Source organism: Dipodomys spectabilis, unplaced genomic scaffold (assembly GCF_019054845.1).
Source record: "Dipodomys spectabilis isolate Male_0828 unplaced genomic scaffold, ASM1905484v1 ptg000054l, whole genome shotgun sequence".
In the NCBI taxonomy this organism is placed as follows: domain Eukaryota; kingdom Metazoa; phylum Chordata; class Mammalia; order Rodentia; family Heteromyidae; genus Dipodomys; species Dipodomys spectabilis.
Genome location: NW_024870731.1, coordinates 43,557,963 through 43,577,491, shown reverse-complemented (window position 1 = coordinate 43,577,491; position 19,529 = coordinate 43,557,963). Strand labels below are relative to the sequence as shown.

Genomic DNA, 19,529 nt, shown 5'->3' with positions numbered 1-19,529 from the left:
GGTCCAAGCCCCGCCCAATCCCCGACGGCCGAAACGTACCTGCGACCGGAAGCAAGGAGGAACGAAACACAAGCGCACTTCCGGCGCGCTCGTCCTCCCGTCGCAGAAACCCGGAACTGCTCTCCAGTTCTCGCGAGAAGCAGGAGAAAAAGGCGCAGGGTTTGAAACATGGCGGACGACGTGGACCAGGTTAGTGAGATCCGAGACGCTCCCGGCCGCGCGCCTTCCGCTCGGTCTCGCGGGCGGGCCGGAGCTGCGCGCTGCCCCGCGGAGGGGGAGCGGCCGCCGCGCCGCCGGCCTCCCCCAGCCCACCCGGCCGCCCGTTCCCCCGCGCGCGCTCGCCGGGTTCGCGGCGGACGGCGGCGTGCGGGGTCAGGGCGCGGCCGGCCGACCCCGCGCCTCGCCGAGCGCTCGGGACCACAGACCGAAGTGGGTGGCTCGGCGAGGCGGAGGGCGGCGGCCCGGCCCGGCCCGGCCCGGCCCGGCCCGGTCTGGTCTGCGGCGCTCCCGCTGGCGCCGGCCCGCCCCGGCCCTGCCCGCAGCACTCCCGCTGGCGCCGGCCCGCCCCGGCCCTGCCCGCAGCACTCCGGCCCGCCCCGGCCCTGCCCGCAGCACTCCGGCCCGCCCCGGCCCGCCCCGGCCCTGCCCGCAGCACTCCGGCCCCGGCCCGCCCCGGCCCGCAGCACTCCGGCCCCGGCCCGCCCCGGCCCTGCCCGCAGCACTCCGGCCCGCCCCGGCCCGCAGCACTCCGGCCGGCCCTCAGCACTCCGGCCCGCCCCGGCCCTGCCCGCAGCACTCCCGCTGGCCCCGGCCCGCCCCGGCCCTGCCCGCAGCACTCCGGCCCCGGCCCGCCCCGGTCTGCAGCACTCCCGCTGGCCCCGGCCCGCCCCGGCCCGCAGCACTCCGGCCCGCCCCGGCCCTGCCTGCAGCACTCCCGCTGGCCCCGGCCCTCCCCGGTCTGCAGCGCTCCGGCCCCGGCCCGCCCCGGCCCGCAGCACTCTCCGCTGGCCCCGGACGAAGCCCTCTCCCTCCTGCGCTGCCCACCCCCGCAGGGGTCGCAGCGTCGCAGCGTCGGGTGGTTGTCTTCGTACTAAATGCAGCTTGCTAAGGTGGCGTCCACCACTAGGCTGTAAGTCCCCTAAGACCAGGATTGGGCAGTGAGCACGGAAACACGGACTGAGTAGAAGGAGCCAGGGATGAGGGGGAGCCTCTGAAGAGGCAGGCAGCGTTTAGAGGTACGGGACAAAGCGGGAGAGCAGCGAGCGCCCCGGACGGAGGCTCCAGCAGCAGGGGGGTAGTTGGTATCTATATGCTTTTCTCCTGCAGCCACTTCCTGGAGCGCAAGGACTGAGATCCTCGGGGTACTCCAGTGCTGCTGGCAGCACCTGTTGAGGGCAGAGGGAGACACCGACTGCAGCCAGGGTGTTTTGCTTGTGTCTCTAACCTTGTGAAGTTGTAGAATCACGTTCAGTCACCTTCTGCCACTGATCTCCTGTCTTAACTGAAGAGGCTCTTGAAAAGTCTTCCTACTTCACCCCCCACCATACCCATTCAGGAACTTGAATGTAGCCCTTTCTTGTTCATAGCTGGCATTCTACTTGAGCCATGCCTCCAATCTAGCATTTTGCTGGTTAATACCTTACAAATTTAAGAGTGAGGGAAGGGGTGGGGAGGGGAGGGATGGGTGAGAATGTTGGAAGGGGTGACCTAGATGAAAATGAATCATATTCACAAACTGCTGTTAAGTGGCAACTCCTTTGTACAACTACTTAAAGATTTTTTTAAGGACTAAAAGGAAAAACCCTAGGGGTGGGAAAGTGGCTCAGTGGTAGAGCGCTTGCCTTGCATGCATGAAGCCCTGAGTTTGATTCCTCAGCACCACATAAGCAAAAAGAAAAAGCCGGAAGTGGCGCTGTGGCTCAAATGGTAGAATGCTAGCCTTGAGCTGAATAGCTGAGGGACAGCGCCCAGGCCCAGAGTTCAGGCCCCACAACCGGACCCAAAAAAGAAAAAGAAAAACCCTAAGCATAGAGTGGTTGAGTCACTTGGCCGTGTAACATCATAGCCATGATTCACACATTTCACTTTCTCTGGTGTTAATGACATGTTTCTTTTTATCAGCAACAAACTACCAACACCGTAGAGGAGCCCCTAGATCTCATCAGGCTCAGCCTGGATGAGCGTATTTATGTGAAGATGAGAAATGACCGAGAACTTCGAGGCAGATTACATGTAAGTAAATATGTCAGATTACCGTGAGACCAACTTTCCTTATCCTTTTCTACCCTTGCTCCTTCAAAATGTAAAAGCTACCACTAAGCTACACTCTAAACCTCATGATCCTCAGCCTCCCGAGTGCTGGAATTGCAGACGTACTCCACAATGCCTGGCTTTTTTGTGCCAGTCCTAGCACCTGAACTCAGGTTCCTGAGCTTCTTTTCTCAAGGCTAGCACTCTACCACTTGAGCCACAGCTCCACTTTCAGCTTTTTGGTGGTTAATTGGAGATGAGAGTCTCCTGGACTTTCCCTGCCTCTGCTGACTTTGAACCACAATTCATATATCAGCCTCCTGAGTAGCTAGGATTACAGGTATGAGCCGTAGGCACTCAGCTCTGACTATCATTCTACCCTAAACTGATTAAAATAACTCATTCATTGGGCATTGATGTCAGATTCTATTGCTTTGGTGTTTTACATGATGTATACCCTGAGAGCGTAGTTAAAACTACTAACCTGTTTTGTAGTTGAGGAAGCTCAGGCTCACTTCACAGTTGCTTGCTCAAGGTGACATCCCAGTCATTACAGGGAGAGACAGAATATGAACCCGGGTGGTCTCACTTCATCCCCAGTCTAAAGCTTAAGTACTGTGGTTACCTCTTTCATGACTCCTGAAGTAAAGCAACAGTAAGGTTAGGAAGGGCAGATAGTAGTCTTCATATAAACACAGCTGAACTTAATTACATGGATCGGTGGCAGATGCAGGAGCACGTCTTAGAGGCATCCGTTTCCCTGTGCAGACTCAACCCCAGCTTGCTGTGTCTCCTGCCCCTCAGCCTCAGCCTGGTGCTCCCTGCCTGCAGTGCCCTGTGGCAGGTGGGCTGCCACTTCCGTCCTGTCAGTGGGGGCACCATGCCTCACCGTTAGAGCTAAAACGTAAGTGGGTTCTGAACAAGGCCCCAGAAAGTTCATTTTTTAGGAAAATTTATTTGGAGGTTGCATCAAATACCTTAGTGGCCGCATTTACCAGGCCATAGGTCCTGGACATGGTATTGCTCTGCCTATTTAACCTTTGTGGTATTTAGTCCGCACCAGGCCAGTGGTGCCGAATGACAGTGGTGCCTGTCATCTTGGCTCCCATGCCTGCCTCTCCTGTCACTGACAAGGCCAGCAGGTTTTCACAGCACTGTAAAAGATGCAGCTGCCAGGAATAACAAGTAGGGCGCCACTTCAGAATAACTCCATTATTTTGAGCACATCATTTTGGGGCATAAACTTACGTTTTATTGGATGAATAAAGTTGTCATTAGAAATGATTTGTGAAGAAATGGGCTATCCCACTAAAAGTTAGTTTCTTGTCTTTGTTTTTTAGTATGAAGTTTGTGGCATATGCACTGAAAGTGTAGCGTGTAATCGAGACACTGGTGTTGTGTCCCTTTAGTTGTTTCTCTGATCTTTTGATTCCTCACACCTCAGGCTTACGACCAGCATTTAAATATGATTCTGGGAGACGTGGAAGAAACCGTGACCACCATAGAAATTGATGAGGAGACGTATGAAGAGATATACAAAGTAAGGAATTTTGTTGTTTTCTACCTATGCGTTATCAGTCTTACATATATTTATGGGAAGCCTGACAGTGTTTTCTTGGGTTTGGTTTTCGCTGGGGCTGGGACTTGACCTCAAGCCTGGCTGCTGTGCTTGAGTTTTTTTTGCTGAAAGCCAGCACTTCATCCCCTGAGCCACAGTTCCACGTTGGGTTTCCCCTCTGATTAATTGGGATAAGAGTTTCATGGATTTTCCTGCCCAGTCCGGCTTCAAACCGTGATCTTCAGATCTCAGTCTCCTGAGCAGCTAGGAATACAGGCGTGAGCCACCAGTACCCAGAAAAAAAATATGAGAAATTTCTTAAATACTAGTTGGTTCAGAAACATAAACCTATCATAGGATTAACATGTTACAGTTCTTTTTCCTTAGTTGTTTTGTCATCTTCTTTTGTATTTTGAGATAGAATCTAACTACGTAGCGCATGCTAGTCTCGAACACACTTTCCCTCGGCCTTATCCTCTTCAGTGCTAGTATAACAGGCATGCACTACCATACCCCACTCATAAGTAACAGATTTAGTGACAACCACCTAACTTTCTAAAACAAAACATTTAGTGTAAAGCATTTGTTTTAAACATTTGAGAATCTCTGATGCCAGGCTTGATGATGACTAGAGTTGCAGCCATGACTTGCTATAGCTGAGAAAAGTCTGGCCACAGAGATGGATAGTATACTTTGTGGATACTTGCTTTTGACTTTATATCCAGACTCCAAGTGATAGGTTTTTTGTTGTTGTTGTTAGTTTGTCAGCCATGAGACTTAAACTCAGGGCCTGGGCGCTGTCCCTGAGCTTCTTTTGCTCAAGGCTAGCACTCTTATCACTTGAGCCTCAGCACTACTTTCAGCTTTTTCTGTTTATGTGGTACTGAAGAATCAGACCCAGGGTTTCATGCATGCTAGGCAATCACTATAACTGAGCCGCATTCCTAGCCCAACAAGTGGTAGTTAGATTAGTGGGACCAAGGCATCAGAAACCATGTCAGCGAACTTGTTCTATTCTTCAAGCAGTAACAGCAAGCCCTTATCTGCAAAGTATTAGTTCATGAGTTATCACTGTCTTCCAAATAATGGTGCATTTCATTAGTCATTTTCATGTAATCACCAGTGATTTCGTCGGAAAAGCCTTTTAAAAAGTATTACAAGGTCAGTCTGATTCTGCTAGATTCTAGTGATTAAAATGCGGGCTCCTGGAGTGGACTCCTGGAAGAGGAAATAAGATAATAGAACCCACTTCATGTGGCCATGGCAGATTCCTGGAAATGTTACAGGGGAAGCCTTCAGCCTTCCTTCTCCAGTCCAGTCACTCCTGGCTTCCTCCGCAGGGACTCACACTCTCATTCTCTCTCTCTCTCTTCTCTGTCCCTCCCTCTCCCTCTCTCTCTCCCCCTCTCTCTCTCTCTCTCTCTCTCTCTCTCTCTCTCTCTCTCTCTCTCTCTCTCTCTCTCTCTCTCTCTCTCCCCCTCTCCCCCTCTCCCCCTCCCTCCCTCCCTCCCTTCCTCTCTCCTTCCCCCGCACCTCTGAATGTGGGCATTTGGCTGTCTATCAGAGTTGCCACATAAGAACTTGTCTTTGTAGGTGTTTTACATTCCATATCATAGGTTTTGAACATGGCCATGGTTATAATATTCCAACTCTAAAGGGAACTTCCTTTTCTTATATTTTAGCATCTCTAGGTCTGGCTATTGTCACTCAGATAAGAATGCACTGTCAGTTAAATTAGCAGCATTTTTCCCTTTTTAGTTCAAAGTTTTCAAAAATGTGATGAGATATGGTGTGTGCAGTTGTGTATTGATCTAAGCATTTTACCCTCAGTATAGGCACTTCATAAATGTACCTAATATTGTTTTAATATGGCCTGCAACACAAGAGGCTGACTTCAGCTGTGTGTCCACTGTAAGAGAGGGATGGGACACCACTGCTCCTTCCGGGTTTATGGTGCCCAAGAACAGAGCTCATCCAAGAACTGAAGAAGGGGGTGTGTGTGTTCCATCATATGTCACTAGCACTGACCTTTGTACAGACAACCAGCTCTGCCTGTAAGTCTGCCACTCTGGGTGACATGCACACTGCCTCTCTTGCTTCGAGAGTTGCTACTGTCAACAAGCAGGCAGAGCGGGTTTACTTTGTGAGATGGCTTCTGCACTGCCATGACTTGTGTAAAGTGTTAGAAATGAAGTCACCAGATGATTGAAAATGTGTTTCTTGCTGTGTCTAACAGAAAACAGTTTTGTCTGGAAAGTGTGGCGCATGCATGCTGCTTTGTGCTGCAGGCCTGTCTGCTTGCCTATCCTGTAGGTTTTACACACAAGCAGTAGGTCTCTCTGGAGTGTCAGTGTATAGAGGACAGAGAGCGGAGTCTGGGAGTGGCTGTGGTGTCACTCAGCACCACGGACAGCTGCCCTCTTCCCTCTCCTGTGCACTCCTCATTTCCTTCCAAGGCAGGAAACCAGACTCGGTGGTTTCTCACCTTGGCCTGGGCTTTGTTTCTCTCCCTTTCCTCTGTTGAAATACTAATGAACCCCAGCACTTCCTAAACAGGAGGACGCCCACAGAGTGTAGGTGCTCTGTGGGCCTTTTTCCCGTAACTTACATAATCCACGTCTGAATGATTTGGCTGATTTCTGACTTGCTCATGGGAAGGCAGAAAACCGGAACCTTCACTCCTCCACAGTGGAGCGGTCACTTTGTGGGCTGCTGAAGGGCTGTAGTTTTTGGCCCCAGCCAGCATCCTGTTTACCGCCTTCCTTCACCCATCACCTCATTGTTTGGCTCGGCACTTGGTCTCTCTTGGAGGTATTGGGCTCTTCATAGCTGCACCACGTGCCTTCTGCCTGCTGGGCTTTCTCTCCCCCATGGAGCTCTATCTGCGATGTCTCTCAAATCCTTGTGCACCATTTGCTTCTGTAAGCCTGCAGAGAAAGCCCTGCCCTCAATCTGATCTGTCCTTAGGAAAGTCTCCTCAACCTAAATGTTTTATTCAGCCTTGTTCATCACAGTGTTTTAAAAATTCTTCCATAAACTGGGTTCTAAAGGTAACGTGTTTTAGCAGTGCCTGCTTACATTTGCCTTTTCCAGCATCTTCTCCCAGGCCTATTTGGGAGGTCTCTGGGCTACTTTCCAAGTTTTACCTAACATTTTGCCAAGGCATAAGAGAATTTCAAACATGCCGTGATTTCCTGACTGCCCAAGGCCTGACCACTCAGCAGAAGCCGCAAGGTGTGATTGTGTACTTGTGCTGCATGCACAGACAGACATCCTGGCTGAGCACAGTGGAAGCTGGTGGTCTGCCACGTGAAGTCCTCGGTAGGCATGTGGCTCTGCCAGAGCTGGTCCTGTCTTTCAGGGCCCCAGCCTCGGGTGGCTCTGCTGCTGCCAATCCTCAGTCCAACAGCGTAGGCTGCTCATGGGCTGTCTGGATCCTGTCCTCGTCTCTGTCCTCGTCTCTCTGGTTTCCAGAGAGCATGGGGAAAGTACCTGGCTGTCACCCAGGAAGAGCAGAGATGGTACTGCCATAATGTCCGTACCCAGGAGAAGGAGGGTAGATGGGTGGGTTCTTCATGCTGCAGAGGTGAATGATCAGGTTTTCAGTCCAGTTGTTTGCCTTATAGCCAGGCTTTAAATTTTCATCTCACACACACACAGAGAAATACATGTTTGTAAAGATGCATTTTGTGTTTTTTCTTCCTTTCTCTTCCAGTCAACAAAACGGAATATTCCAATGCTCTTCGTCCGGGGAGATGGCGTTGTGCTGGTTGCTCCTCCTCTGAGAGTTGGCTGAAATGAAGAATTTATCACGTATAGAAAGTAGGAGACTGTACAGTTGCAGTTGTACAATGTACAAGACGTTCAGAGAGAGAAGCCTGCTTTGCTTTTTTGATATTAAGACATGATCAAAGACTCTTCTGCTCCAACATGAGTTGATCTGCAAGTGACTTACAATTTCTTCAGCTGAATTCTTATTTTTCTCCATTTGTTCTAATAAACATGATCACCAAGCTGCGGGACTCCTCAGGAGTGATTTGCTCCAGTATTCCTACAGTTTCTGATTGTTTTTCCTCAAATTAAATTTGATGTTTACTTTATTTGTTTATTTTTTTGTGGGATGTGGGATTTGAACTCTGGGCCTAGATGCTGTCCCTGAGCCCTTCAGCTCAAGGCAAGTACTCTACCACTTGAGCCACAGTGCCACTTCTGGTTTTCTGGTGGTTAATTGGGGGTCTTACAGACTTTCCTGCCCGGGCTGGCTTTGCACTGCAATTCTCAGATCTCAGCCTCCTGAGTAGCTGGGATCACAGGCATGAGCCACCAGCGCCCGGCTTGATTTTTTTTAACTGTAGTCTCCTATCATAACTTTTCCTGTCCAGCATTCACAAGACACATGGTTGGGTACCAAGAGGATAATCAGGGACCAGAGCTGTTGATAGCCTGCCCTCATATTCTGTGATGAGATTTCTAGCTTAAGACAGCCATACTTAAAGGAAAAGTATAAACCTGTTGCAGTTGTAAAATTTTATCAAGATAGGGCCTTCCAGGCTCCAGTGGCTCATGCCTGAAAACCTAGCTACTCAGGAGGCTAAGATCTGGTGATCATAGCTCAAAGCCAATCCAGGCAGTTAAGTCCTTGAGACTTCTACCTCCAATTAATCACCAAAAGGTGGAAGTGGGGCTGTGCTCATGTGGTAGAAGGCTAGCCTTGAGTGTGAGAGCTCGGGGACAGCGCCTGGGTCTTGAATTCAAGCTGCAGGACTACACAAATGGAAAAAATAGAGCCTAGAACTGATGCCCTTCACTGTGAAATGTAGAAATCTGCTTTGTGGAGGACTGGTCGTTCACGTGAGCATGGTGTTGCATCCACCTGCAAGATGCCTTCAGCAGACATGGCTTCGCTTCACTGGACCTGCCCCTCCGAGATTGCTGAGCAGACAGACAGGTGTGAGTGAGCTGGTGAGTGGTATCTTGGGTGAGGGGCTAGAGGAGGCCCCTCCTGTCTCTGGCCAGCTTCACGCTGTCCTTAAGCTTTAGTGGCCTGCGAGGTAACCTGCTTGCCACAGCCTATTCAGTGGAAAAAGGAGGACTTAGCAATTGTGGCAGTAGCCAGTGGCCATTTTCTGGGCGCACACTTGTGAGTGGATGCCTGCATACATAGTAACGGTAGTGATGCACTGTAAGTGCCTGTTTCTTGGATATCTGTCTCAGGCAAAGGTACTCTGTGTGCATTTGAGGTGGCGGCGTGATGGACCCCTGCCTGTGTGGGTGTGTGTGCCACAGGCACCGCAGACGTGCAGCTCCAGGCACGAGCTCCAGGCTGCACCTCAGCCAGGGCGCGGGGACTCTGCCTTCCTCCGCGCCTCACGCTGTAGAACTCTGCATTGCACGTGTCCTGGGTGGTTTGGACATGCATGCTTAATTCCTGGACACTGCCTCATTCTTCCGTCATCTCCTTTTTCTCCTGCAACCAACAGAGTACATTAGAACAGGAAGACTTCTTAGGCGTATTTCTTCTAAGTCACTGGTACCTTAAAATTTGACACACGGCCTTTCAGACACAGAACTCAACTGCCACTAGCAAACATCTGCGCACCCACCTAGCCGCCAAGATGCAGGATGAGGACATAAGAGGGGCTGCAGAGCAACGGCGGGCTATAAAAGCCGCCCTAACGGGAAAGGAGGCCGCATGCGTTTGGGAGCCGCCGCGGCACCAGGCTCTGAGCGCTGGGGGCAGCCACGCACAGCCCCACCTCTACAAATCTAGGGGTGGATGTGGCAGTTGTGAGAGGGCCAGGGATGGCTCCCGCCATGGCCATCCGCTAGGGATCCTTGCCACAGGAGCTGGAGTGGAGGTTCCTACAGCAGTGTCACCAGGGGCCTGCGGGCATGGCCAGGTGGTAGAGCACCTGTGTGCCAAGCACAGCCCCGAGACCACCTTATAGCATCATTGGGCGGATCTACATTTACTGACTTTCAAGTCCCACTTGCGGCTGCCTGGGCAGGGCCAGACACTTCCCACCCCTACAAGTCTGGACACAGACCTCCACACATCCTTTACTCTTGTCTGTCGCACCTGGCTACTGCTCACACTCCTCTTAGCTGCCTCGAGAGGAATATTCCCTTGTGGGAACCTTTGCCAGCTGTAATGCTTGCTGTGTAGGGGATGGAAAATAACTGTTCTAAGGGCCATCCCCGCTGGATTGAGCAGCGCTGCACGGTGGAGACTCGCGCAGCCAGCTCTTCCTTGCGGCCTGCGGCCGGCTGCACCAACCTCTCTTGGTTGGCCATTCTGGCACAGGAGGCTAACGGGCTCTGCCTGGCCAGGCCGGAGTCACATGCCGCCCAGCAGGGAGGCAGGACACTCCGCCACTGCTGTCAGGTTCTTGGAGCACACGCACCATGGTGGAGAGGTTTTAAGCTATTGTGGACCCTCAGAACTTGATTGCCCTGATGGGTGACGGGGAAGGTGGGGCTCAGGCTTGTTCCCTGGCCTGGGAGCTCCAGTGGGGCACCTGCAACACACAGGGCGTGCTAGGCGGGGGACGCCCTGGGGTCTGAGGGCTTCCGGGGAGGGCAGTGTATCGGCAGGGGCCACGCTCGCACAGGCAGAGGCCGGCCCATCGGCCCTGAGTGCGGATTAAACGGCCAGACCGGGGCCAACAGAACAACAGTGGGCATGGCTCAGGGTGGAAGGAGATGGACTGGGAAGGCCCACAGACTCCAGCAGGGCTACATGAACAAGGCACCCGCTGCAGGATGACAGAGCCTAGTGTGTTCCACCCCTGCCAACTGCACTGCTCGATGGTCATGAACCAGAGCATGCACATTCTTATTGTCTTGGCTCCTTCTAGAAGCTCCTCCTGGACAAGGAAATGGCATGCCCCCTGCAGCGTATGGTGTTGATTATCCTGGGGTTTTTCTGGGTGCCAAGGGGAAGGGATCTGGACTAGGTTGCTGGCAGGAGCCCGAGTCCTCCCGCCCCGTGCCCACTGTTGTTCTGTTGGCCCTGGTCTGGCTGTTTAATCCGCACTTGGAGCCGATGGGCCAGGCCCTGCCTGTGCGAGCGTGGCCCCTGCGGATGCACTGCCCTCCCAGGTGCCCTCAGGACCCCAGCGCGCACCCCCAGCCTAGCACGCCCCCTTGTGTTGCAGGTGCCCTGAGCGGATGAGAAAGTGCCTGGAGGAGGGTGCCGTGGGAGGAGCAGATAGCCTGGCTGGGGGCCCGCGTCGCGGGACCGCCGTGGGGAGCTGTGGGGCCCGCGTCGCGGGACCGCCGTGGGGAGCTGTGGGGCCCGCGTTGCGGGACCGCCGTGGGGAGCTGTGGGGCCCAGTGGCCCCCAGGTACATGTCTTCCGTCTGTCCCCCCCTCTTTCTCCCTGGGGAGTCTTCAGGAGAACTTGATCCGCTCAGTGAAAAATTACGATCAAATGTTCCTGCATGTCCGGATCTGCAGCAGGCCGGCTGAGGCTGAGGATCTGGAGGCCAGGGAGCAGGGCAGCCCCAGCCGCCCCGTCTGGGGAGGAAACATCTGGCCTAACAATGTTTTCCTGGTCAAAGGTCAGCAGGTGTCACTTGAGCCAGGGAGGACCCTGGGAGATGGGGTGAGGAAGGCACCTTCACAGAGGGGGACGCAGAGCCGGCCAGTGAGATCTGCCCAAGGCCACAGCAGACAGCCAGGCAAAGCTCATCCTAAAACAGACCACTGGGGGCTCCTCCCGGCAGGAGGCAGGCCCCCGTCTCCCTTCCCCCTCGCTCCCTCTGCCCCGTCCTTCATACAAAGGTCTTGCTCTTGCGAGGCAGGCACTCTACCACTTGGGCCATGACCCAAGTTCTTTTTGGGTTTACTTATTTTGGGGATAGCTTGTATTTATGTCCAGGCCTGCTTGGACTGGAATCCTAGTCTTCCCATGTAGATGGGATGACAGACATGTGCCACCATGCCCGGCTTATTGGTTAAAATGAGGTTAGTCCATATTGGCATCAAACTACATCCTCCTCATCTCCACCTCCCAAATACCTGGGATTACAGAAGTGACCCCCATAGCTGGCACCTTTGTTCCTTAGGAATCAACAGCAGCCACTCGAACAAATGGGAAATACACTTCCATGCTCACAACGAGGCAAATGGCTACTTTCCTCCTCCCCAGACCTGGTGGGAATCAAACCTGCGTACCCTGCTCTCTCACCCGCAGCATTGTAAATGTTGTCAAGCCTTTCACACTGTCTGGACCTACCGGCTCACATGGAGGGGAATGAAGCCAGCCAGTGCACCCCTGAGCAGCTTGTGTTAATGCTAAACTTATGGGTTTCATTTTGTCTTTTAGTTAAAAGTATCTTAACTAGTACATAAAAACATAAATATGAGAGCCAGGAGCGGAGGTGCACACCTGTACACTCAGGAGGCGGACACAGGAGGATGGTGAGCTTGCAGCTGGCCTGGGCTACAAAGTGAGACCCTGTCTCAAAAAACAAAACCAGGGTCAGGTACAGTGGCGCAGGTGTGCCTATGCTCTCTACATCCCAGCAGAGGTAGGAGAATCGGGTCAAGTGGTAGAGAAACTCAGACAACATGAGGTCCTGAGGTCAAGCCTCAGTACCATTAAAAAGCAAAAGTACCATCAATGAGTGGCATGTGATGTTTTAATACAGAAATGCTTTTATAAGGTTTAAATATCTCCCCAAACATGCATCCTTTTTGAACTTGTGGCAAAACTTCTAAACCTCTTTCTTCCAGATTTGTAAAATGCACATTAATGAACGAATGTACATTGCCACCTAGAATCCTGTCCTCAATTAACAGCCCAGAGCTTCTTGGGTCTCTGTCTCAAACTTACACGCTCTAACTGCCACCAGGGGGCGCTGCGCACCTTGCTTTTCCACTTTGATTCCACTTGGTTTGCAGTCGATGCATATGAATATTGGACCACAAAGCCTGTGTCATCTAGTTCCTTAAAGCCAGACGGCTTGTGGAACTCCAACACTATGCTATCTGCTGGTGCCAGGAACAAAGAAAGAAAGCATATGTAACATGCACTGTGGGCGCCAGGAGGAACATCACCGTAGCCCACAACGCTGATGGAAGACGACAGGCTGTCAGTAAGAGCATATTCCGGGCAGGACAGGTTCTGTCAGCACGCCAGGCCCTGTGCATTAGCCAAACAATGGGTGAACAGAGCTGGTGTTGGGGTTCAAGGTCAGATTCTGCCACTTCAACCCACAGGCCCCTGTTCCTGTTCACAGTTTTAGCGTCCTCATCTGTTCAGGGTCCGTGCGGTTTGAATACTGTGTGTCTTGGAGAAAAGCCAGCATGCCTCTGTGACTGGTTAAGAGGTTAGAGTGTGAGAAAATTGTTGGTCAAAGTATCTGCAGCCAGCATGTATGCGTTGCTGGGGGAGGACACTGAAAGCCAGTGCCACTAGTGACCAACTCGGTACCAGATGTGGTCTCTGAGCCCGTTTCCTCCAGCATCGAATGCAAGGGGAAAACGCCCACCACAGAGGGATGGCTCTGACACAGAAGCCCGCTTCCTCCTTAGCCCACAGTAGGAAAGACCCCTCATGATACCAGCCTGTCTAGTGAGTGTGAAGCTGGCCTGGCTAAGCTCCATTTCCGTCTTACTGAGTCTACCCGAGCCGGGTTGCTAAGTTCTTGTTGCCATCTTCTTCCATCCTTTTTACCCTTTCTGCCTTTGCCAGGTTGAGGCTGGCTGGAAATGCTGGTGGTTAGGGTTTGGGAGTCAGAGGAGGGCGGGAGGCTTCGCTCGCGCGCATCCTCTGCCTTGCTGCCTCCTTGGTTCTTAGCAATGATTTTCTCGGCTCTGCTTTAGGGTACGGAGAGATCAGTGGACCCGGGTTGGTGAGCAGCACGAGACGATGACATCAGTGTCATCCACAGCCCAGGAAAAACCCAGGCTCCAGTAACCAAGGAAAGGGCGGCTCGTCCGCACGGCGGGGCCCTGTCAGGCTTCAGGGTCTGAGAGCGTTGCTGAAAGCTACCCAGAGCCGGCCTGCCGCTGCACAGCGCGCTGCTCCACACCCGTGGAAGGGCAGGGTGGCACCCATGAGGTTTGTTCCCCCTTTCCTGGAAGAAAGCATACCAAGTGCCCACATCAAAATAGAGTGTGAACTGTGTCGCAGGAATCCTGTCCGGTCTAAGCACCCTCCGGGGCCCTCTGGGGGAACAGAGCAGACAGACAAAACCCTCTGCTAGAACTGACATTGCAACAGGCCTCCGGCCAGCGGCCTCCCTCCTGGCTCCCCCCACCCCCAACTCCCTCCGGCTCCTCTTGTTGCTCCTGCAGCGCGACAGTTCAGGTGGCTGGACGGTGCCTCTGGGCCCTGGAGGACCCAGCTTTGCGGGGGGTGGGGGACGCCAGGCCTCAGAGGAGGAAGTGAATGGCTGTCCCGGCTCTGGGTTTCACTCCGCATTGTCTGCCTCCAGCACTGAGTGCACAGCTTCCCCAGGCTAACCTTCCAGAACGGGGGAAGGTGAACAAACTGGAGAACTGAGCAGCGCCGGACAGGCTTGTCTGTCACAATCACATCCTGTAACTGCGTCTCGGGGCAAGTGACTCATCTGAAGGGTCACCTCTACCCTTTCACATCCAGCGTGACAATGGGGTCATTTCATCAACCTGGACTTGACCACTGGTATTAGCAGCCTCTTTCTACCCCACATAGCACAGACACCTGACGACTGTTTCTAAGCAGATTCTTTTCATTTTGATTACAGTTTGGCACAAAATGTACCATCCTAACCGTGTGTGAGGGGCCAGCTCAAGAGAATTACGCTTCTTCACTGGGAGTACCACAGACTACTCACCTTCACAAAGTAATAGTATGATGCCCAAGCTCTCTTCAAGTGTTCCCAAGCTTTGAGGAGTTACTATGAAGCAGGCCCATGGCAGTGCTTCAGATATGAGGGCCTGGACTGTCGGGGGGGGGGGGTAGCGGGCAGGGAGGGCGGTGGGAATGGTGCTCTGGTGTCCCTGCCCTGCTACAGCCCCCCACCTCTCCCCATCCCAACGGCGCCCCCTCCTTCATGCTAGCCTCCCCAGAACTGTCTTCTTCAAGCCCTGCCCAGTCTGCCAACCCCTGGAGCACTCTCCTTATGTTGGGTTGAGCAAGAAAAACACTTGAGAGCTTGTCACAGGATCCAGGGCCAGGAAGTCCTCCACCAATAAACCATTATCTCTAGGGCCTGTCAGATCCTCATTACAAAACCAAACCAAGCCATTTCCTCCCCCAGCGTCCCAGCACCCTGGCTGAGAGAGAGCTCCTGGCCTTCCTCAGCAGCCTCAGCACTTGGGGGGGGGAGGGGGCAGTTAGAAACGCAGATTCTCAGCCCTGGCATGGCGCAATGCCGAGTGCTTTCCCAGCATGCACAGCCCAGAGTTCTACCCCTAGCACTTCAAAAACAATAATAAAGACACAGATTCTTGATGCCCATCCCAATGTTACTGAATCAGGACTTTGGGAGTCAGAACCTACAAGCTGTGTGTGTGAGAGAAAGAGGTGCGGGAGGGAGGAGGGGAGACAGCCCTGTTACTGGGGCTTAAACTCAGGGCCTGGGTGCCATCACTTGGCTTCTCGCTCAAGGCGAGCACTCCACCACTTGAGCTAGAGCTCCACTGCCAGCTTTTTGGTGGCTAATTGGAGGTCAGAATTTTGGATTTTCCTGCCCAGCCTGACTTCCAACGGTGCTCCTCTGATCTCAGTTTCCTGAGTCGCTAGGATTGCCGGTGTGAGCTACTGGAATCCAAGCAGCAATAAGTCCTCCTGTGAAAGGTGCACACCACACTCTAGAATCTCTCGGCACATGAGACGTGCCTCACTGGCCAGCAGCGCCAAACCTCAGGAGTGTGTGAGGCACAGACTCCCAGACGCCACCCTGGTGGGCATCCCCATCTACGACAGAGCCTACAGCACTGTCCTCAGGGACTAGCTGTCACCTGGGAAGGCCCAAAAGCAGCAACACACTGGAAGGAGCCGAACCTGTACCAGATTAGACCTAAATATCTTCTGTGGCCAAAGGAGCCTTTCAAAGCAGTCTAAGGAGACCCTTGTTCTCAGCCAATAGCTGGGCATGGCAGCACATGCCTGCCATCGCAGCTATGTGGACGGCTGAGATCAGGAAAAGCGGGGGTTCCGAGCCAGCAGCCGAACAATGTTCATGCCCTGTTCATCTCTGCAGAAGAAGCTGGGTATTGCGGCACAGGCCTGTTAGCCCAGCTGTGGTCGGGGGTGTAGATCTAGCCCAGCTCCCCCAGACAAGATCCTATCTCAAAATAACCAATAGAAAAAGAAGTGTTGGCTCCATGTCTCAGTGGTAGAGGGTCTGCCTGTGAAGCCCCAGGCCCTGAACCCAAGTGCGAAGAAAGAAAGAAAGAAAGAAAGAAAGGAAGGAAGGAAGGAAGGAAGGAAGGAAGGAAGGAAGGAAGGAAGGAAGGAAGGAAGGAAGGAAGGAAGAAAGGAAGAAAGAAAGAAAGAGAAAGAAAGAGAGAGAGAAAGCTTCAAGGTCAAGAAAGACCCTGGAACTATTCCAGACTAAAACAGACCGGTGACAGGAGGAGTAAGTGCACACGTGGTCCTGGACCTGGAGCAACGTGCGTAGCTCTGAAAGATTATTGTTGGAGCAACTGACCAAACTTAAATATAGCCTGTGGATTAGATGTGGGTCCTGGCTCTATAAGAAGATGTTCTGATTGTAGGAAATACACACACAGTGGGGTCAGGGGGTGATAGGGGGCTGAAGAAGTGTGGGGGGGGGAGAGAGACAGAGAGAGGGCGAGAGACAGAGAGAGAGGTATTCTGTATGTTTACACAGAGAGCAAAGATACAAGACACAACCAGTAGGTCTAGGAGACGAGACTCCCATGTACTGATCTTGGAACTTTTCTTTTATAGATCTGAAATTATATCAAAATACATTTTACTCTTGTTACAAAGCAAGATCACAGAGCCACGAGAGCTCTCCTCCTTCCAGCCCCAGCCCCAGCCCCAGCCTCAGCCCCAGCCCAGCCCCAGCCCCAGCCCCAGCCCCAGCCCCAGCCCCAGCCCAGCCCCAGCCCCAGCCCCAGCCCCAGGCCCAGCCACAGGCCCAGCCCCAGCCCAGCCCCAGCCCCAGCCCCAGCCCCAGCCCCAGCCCAGCCCCAGCCCCAGCCCCAGCCCCAGCCCCAGCCCCAGCCCAGCCCCAGCCCCAGCCCCAGCCCCAGCCCCAGCCCCAGCCACAGGCCCAGCCCCAGCCCAGCCCCAGCCCAGCCCCAGCCCCAGCCCCAGCCCCAGCCCAGCCCCAGCCCAGCCCCAGCCCCAGCCCCAGCCCCAGCCCCAGCCCCAGCCCCAGCCCAGCCCCAGCCGCAGGCCCAGCTCCAGCCACCTCCACAGAGCGGCTGTGCCCCGGCCCTCCCACACACCCCACCTCCCACAGCCCTGGGTTCTTACCCCAGCACTCACGCGAAGGACTCCTCTTGCCTAGAGTTCGCCTCCCACTGGACGGGACCTGCACGCCTACACTGGGCTTTTGCTGCCAGTCACAGCCTTCAGCAGGGCCCACACACAGAGAGGAGCAGTCTCCATGTCTGAGAGTCCAGTTTCCATTGTGAAATGCAGTCTGACACTGCAGCAGGCTCCTGGCCACATGGCGGTTCCACTGTGTGGCCCAGGCTGGCTTTGAACTCACTCCTGGCCCCAGTGATTCTCTCACCCCGACTTCCAGCAGGGACTCCAGACAGCTCTCTACCACGCCCAGCCTTCCCTGGACTTCCATTTCTACTTTCTCACCCGGCCCTCCAGCCTTCACCCAACCCTCCAGCCCTCCAGCCCTCGGGTATGCCCTCCTGATCCTCCACTTGGTAAACAGAGTCCCTGTTATCTGCTGAACTCTAAGGAAAAGATACCCTAAGCCAGGCACTGGTGGCTCAAACTTGCAATCCAACTACTCAGGAGGCTGAGATCTGAGGATCAAGGTTCAAAGCCAGCCAGAGCAGAAAAGTCCATGAGACTCTTATCTCCATTAAACTACCAAATCATGTAGGAAGTAGAGCTATGACTCAAGTGGTAGAGCACTAGCCTTAAGCAAAAGAAGCTCAGGGACAGCACCCAGGCCCTGAGTTCAAGCCCCAGGACTGGCACAAGAAAAAGAGAGAGAGAGAGAGAGAAATGGTACCCTATCCCAAGGAGCTTCCTAGGTGAGCAGAAGTTGGCTGAGAAAACCAAGACTCTGAGAGGTTGTTCAGCTTGCTGAAGCCACACAGCTTGCACACATGTGAGCTGGGAGCTCACTGGCTCTCACCGCAAGGCTCCAGAGAGAGCAGCCGCTGGGTGCATCTGCGCCTGGGGGCCCCGAGCCTCGGCCCCCGTCTTGGGACTTCCACACTCATCCTCATCTTATTGTTTTTTCCAGGTTGTGATTTGTATTATTCTGTGGCCTCCAGTCCTACTCACAGGTAAGGGGGAGGTTGCTCTGCCTCGTCTAAGCTGAGATGTGATCAGATAACCTGGGGGCGGGGGGCGAGCAAGAACTGAGAAAGCAAAACCAAAGTAACAGGATTTTTAAAAAATCACTTCAAAAATGTCTCAGGAAGAGACTAAGCATGAAGAATTAAAACAATGCAAGGGATCAGGACATTTCTCCAAAGACGTTTTATTTCTCCTCAGCCCATCGACCTTTCCCTCCTTGAAAGCATTCTGTGCCAGTTCATCGGCCCCACCAGGGCCAGGCCCTGGGCCCTTCACCATCGGCCCCACCAGGGCCAGGCCCTGGTCCTAGTTCATCGCCTGCAGCCTCTAGATCCACCCCCTGCCCCCCCAACCACCACACAGTAAGACAAATGTTTGTCTTGGAAATCCAGTGCCACCTGGGAGGTCTGGAATTCCTGGGGTTTAGTGCGGGCCTTGACTTGGACTTGCTGGGTGACCTTCCTTTCCCTTCTCCAGTCCTGGGTGTCTGAACTACAGGAAGAAAGCAAAGTGTCCCTCCCTTCTAGTCTCTCTCCTACCCTCCACCCCACCCCAGAATGGAGATTGTGCCCAGTTCCTGGTGGAAGACCAAGGGAGAATCTGACCGGGAACATGTCCCTGTTCCATAAATGCTCAGGATGAGAACTGGAGACACGTTCATGGGTAAGAACTGGAGATGCGTTCTTTCTCTGTGGGTGAGAACTGGAGATGCATTCCTCTTCCATGGGTGAGAACTAACGATGTGCCCTCCGTGATGTCTGCAGAAGGCTTACAGGAGATAAAAAAAAAAGAGAGAGAGAGAGAGAGAGAGACACATTAACCACGTTTTGTTGTTCTAGAGAAACAAGCCATGGCTCCACCTTTTCGGGGCATGCGGGTCAGAGCTGAGGAGGGGCGGATGACACCGCTGCTCTTTGGAGTGATCATTCCCAGAAGCCTTTCTGTCCTCAATGGTCACTGGCTTTTCACGTGGCCAGGCAGCTGACTGCCGGCATGTGGCTGGCGAGCCAGCGCGTGCGGCTGCGGGAGAGTGAGACGCTGCCGGGCGCTGGCAGCGGCAGAGGGCGCAGCCAGCCCTGGGTCCGGGCTCCTTCCCTCCCTTGCCCTCCAACCTCTTTGCTCTTGCTTGGACAGACGGGATGGGGGCTCTGAGGAGAGCTCATGAGAGCACCCCAAAGGGCAGCATGACCTTCTGTCTGCTGCAGTGTGCCAGCAGGGTGCAGGGTGGCAGGAAAGCGAGGGTTCTAGTCTACATTCTGC

General features: G+C 53.7%; 1 protein-coding gene across 1 annotated transcript; it reads left to right on the top strand.

Annotated features, from left to right (window-relative positions):
• The first annotated feature begins 83 nt into the window (after nt 1–83).
• On the top strand, nt 84–7,908 carry Lsm3 (LSM3 homolog, U6 small nuclear RNA and mRNA degradation associated). The gene is made up of 4 exons (XM_042679954.1): nt 84–189; nt 2,122–2,232; nt 3,695–3,790; nt 7,524–7,908. Exons 1-4 carry the CDS (start codon nt 169–171, stop codon nt 7,602–7,604), a joined length of 309 nt encoding a protein of 102 aa, XP_042535888.1. The 5' UTR covers nt 84–168; the 3' UTR covers nt 7,605–7,908.
• Nucleotides 7,909–19,529: the final 11,621 nt, after the last annotated feature.

Coding starts and splice junctions, on each gene's coding strand:
- Lsm3 (XM_042679954.1), top strand. CDS start 169: ATGGCGGACGACGTGGACCAG. Junction 190..2,121: donor TGGCGGACGACGTGGACCAG/GTTAGTGAGATC, acceptor TCTTTTTATCAG/CAACAAACTACCAACACCGT. Junction 2,233..3,694: donor AACTTCGAGGCAGATTACAT/GTAAGTAAATAT, acceptor CTCACACCTCAG/GCTTACGACCAGCATTTAAA.